Source organism: Vicugna pacos, chromosome 5 (genome assembly GCF_048564905.1).
Source record: "Vicugna pacos chromosome 5, VicPac4, whole genome shotgun sequence".
Taxonomy (NCBI): Eukaryota; Metazoa; Chordata; class Mammalia; order Artiodactyla; family Camelidae; genus Vicugna; species Vicugna pacos.
The window spans coordinates 90,087,109-90,090,507 of NC_132991.1; the positions used below are offsets into that span (position 1 = coordinate 90,087,109).

Here is a 3,399-nt window from a genome sequence, read left to right on the forward strand (position 1 = left end):
ATTCAATCCTCAGTATCTGCATTAAAATTAATAATAAATAAAGTCACAGGGCAGGGGCAAGGGCAGGATGTGGTCACCAAGGGCACTGGGAAGGACATGGAGCCTTTTACAGCAGGAACAAAGTCCTCCCCTGATTTAAACCCAGACAGCTTGTACCGCAGCTCATACAATCTGTCCCAGCCTTGCTCAAGTTCTGGCCTCCCCAGGGTCCCAGCCTTGCTGCTCCTGACATCGCACAGACATGCAGGGGGCCTGGGTGCTGCTGCTGCTACTGGGGCTGAGGCTTCGGCTCTCCGTTGGCTTCATCCCAGGTAATGAGGCATCTCCCAGTACCCCCCTCACAAAACCCCCCACTGCCACACGCAGGCCACTGCTCCATGCCTGACCTGGCCTCCACTCTTCTCTTGAACAGCTGAGGAGGAAGACCCAGCCTTCTGGAACCGCCAGGCAGCCCAGGCGCTGGAAGCCGCTAAGAAGCTGCAACCCATCCAGACAGCTGCCAAGAATCTCATTATCTTCTTGGGGGATGGTGAGTGTGCTAGGCTTGTCCATCCCTTGTCCTCCCCACAAACTTGGAACTCAAGGTTGCCGGCACACACTGGCCAGTTCTGGGGACTCAGGCCTGACATGTGCACCTTTAGGGATGGGAGTGCCTACAGTAACAGCCACTCGGATCCTAAAGGGGCAGATGAATGGCAAGCTGGGACCTGAGACACCCCTGGTCATGGACCAATTCCCATACCTGGCTCTGTCCAAGGTAAGGGCTGGGTGACCTCAGGGAGCTCTACCCTAGAGGGGTGGGTGTGGGGTTAGGGAGCCTGGCAGGAGGGAGGGCCCCAGGAGGGCTGGGGCCTGAGTTAGGGCCCAGGAGCAGTGGGAATGGGCCCAAGGGCCTGGGTAAGTCAGGATCTGGGTGTCTAACCCAGAGCAGAGTTGAAGGCATCTCTGCCCCCAGACTTACAACGTGGACAGACAGGTGCCAGACAGTGCAGGCACCTCCACTGCCTACTTGTGCGGGGTCAAGGCCAACTACAAGACCATTGGTGTAAGTGCAGCTGCCCGCTATGACCAATGCAACACAACACATGGCAATGAGGTCACCTCTGTGATGAACCGAGCCAAGAAAGCAGGTGGGCTTCAGGCCAGCTTTGCGGGCAGGGGTAGGCTCACAGATCCCAGGGGCCCATCATGACCTCTGCCACCCACAGGGAAGTCCGTGGGAATCGTGACCACCTCGAGGGTGCAGCATGCCTCTCCAGCCGGCACCTACACACACACAGTGAACCGCAACTGGTACTCAGATGCCGACCTGTCTGCTGATGCGAAGACGCAGGGCTGCCAGGACATCGCCACGCAGCTCATCAACAACATGGACATTGATGTGTGACGGGGGGCAAGGGATGGAGCTGGGCAAAGGGGGAGGGACCCACACCCACCACAGTGCCAGGCAACCCACCGCCCTGTGGCCTGCCAGGGTCTCTGTGAGGTTGGGGTGGAGGTGACTCTAGGAGGTACAGGTGGAGACAGACCATCCCCGTAGACCTGGTGGGGGAAGCTAGGGGCTATCTGAGGAGGGAGCAAGGGGTTAGCCAGGCCCCAAGCCCACCTGCCCTAATCTCTGTGCCCAGGTGATCCTGGGTGGAGGCCGAAAATACATGTTTCCTGAGGGGACCCCAGACCCTGAGTACCCACAGGATGCCAATCAGAACGGAGTCCGGAAGGACAAGCGAAACCTGGTGCAGGAGTGGCAGGCCAAGCAGCAGGTGATGGGGGCTCACGGGTGCAGGGGTGCAGCGGGCAGGGTTGAGGGTGCAGAAATATGGGCTGAGACCTGGTTCTGCCCCTCCCAGGGTGCCCAGTATGTTTAGAACCGCACAGCACTCATGCAGGCGTCCAATGACCCCAGTGTAACACATCTCATGGGTAATGACCCCCCCCACACTGTCCTCCCCAGGTCTTCAGGGTACAGAGACATGTGGGCCACTAACCCTCCCCATTACCAGTCACCACTGGGTCCCCTTTCCCACAGGCCTCTTTGAGCCTGCAGACATGAAATATGAAGTCCAGCGCAACTTGGCCACGGACCCATCCCTGGCAGAGATGACGGAGGCAGCCCTGCGCTTGCTGAGCAAGAACCCCCTTGGCTTCTACCTCTTTGTAGAAGGTGAGTGGCAGCCCCTTACTGAGCAGAGGAGGGAAGGGGCAGTCAGGGTGGGTTTCGCATCACCCACCTTCCCCATGTCCTTCCTGCAGGAGGTCGCATTGACCACGGTCACCATGATGGCATAGCTTATATGGCGCTGACGGAGGCCGTCATGTTTGACACTGCCATCGACAAGGCCAACCAGCTCACAAGCGAAAAGGACACACTGATCCTTGTCACTGCTGACCACTCTCACGTCTTCTCTTTTGGTGGCTACACACTGCGTGGGACCTCCATTTTCGGTAAGCCCAGAGATAGTGGCTGGTGCCGTTCCCTAAGTTATCAGCAGAAATTGCTCGGAGCCCCTTTTCTCATCTGTCAAGTGGAGTAATAGCAACTGCCCTGCAGGGGTCTGGTGAGAACTAAGCCAGTGAATGAGCTCAGTGCACAGCAGGAGCTCCACACGCTGTGGTTAGTGAGATCACGGCGTCCCCTCCTCCCTGCAGGACTGGCCCCCAGCAAGGCCTCTGATGGCAAGTCCTACACGTCCATCCTTTATGGCAATGGCCCTGGGTACCAGGTCAGCGGAGGCACACGGCCCGACGTCAATGACAGCCAGAGCGGTGAGTGAGGCGGGTGGGTTGTCTCGGGAGAACGGCGCCTGAAAGTTGTGGGAGTGGAGACCGCCTCCCCGCCGGTCCTGACCCCGCACCCTCCGCCCAGGGGAGCGCACGTACCGGCAGCAGGCGGCCGTGCCCCTGTCGAGCGAGACCCACGGCGGCGAGGACGTGGCGGTGTTCGCGCGCGGCCCGCAGGCGCACCTGGTGCACGGCGTGCAGGAGCAGAGCTTCGTGGCGCACGTCATGGCCTTCGCCGCCTGCATCGAGCCCTACACCGACTGCAGCCTGCCGACCCCCGCCGGCCCCACCGCCGCCGCGCACCCGGGGCCGGCCGTCTGCCCTCCCTCCCTGGCGCTGCTGGGCGGGGCGCTGCTGCTGCTGCTGCTGCTGGCGCCTTCCCTGCACTGACGTCCCACCCACCTGGACCCTGCAGGCGCTTCGCTTCGAGGACTTCTGCTCCTCTTAGGCGAAGCCTCCAGCCTCAGGCCCCACTGGAACTGCCACCCCAGAGTCTCATCCCAGCCACCACCCCCAGAGACCCACCTGGGAGCCTCTGCCAGAACTTCTCCAACCACCAATCCCCCCACCCTGGGAAATAAAGGAATGTAAGCAGGTGGCCCCATCTGTGGACCTGGT

General features: G+C 60.6%; 1 protein-coding gene across 1 annotated transcript; it reads left to right on the top strand.

Annotated features, from left to right (window-relative positions):
- The first annotated feature begins 241 nt into the window (after positions 1 to 241).
- LOC102538088 (intestinal-type alkaline phosphatase) lies at positions 242 to 3,399 on the top strand. Its single transcript, XM_072962138.1, is given in 11 exon segments — positions 242 to 311; positions 413 to 529; positions 642 to 757; positions 956 to 1,130; positions 1,209 to 1,381; positions 1,629 to 1,763; positions 1,851 to 1,923; positions 2,030 to 2,164; positions 2,254 to 2,445; positions 2,650 to 2,766; positions 2,867 to 3,399. Coding segments are annotated over 11 exon segments (1,608 nt in total). The 3' UTR covers positions 3,172 to 3,399.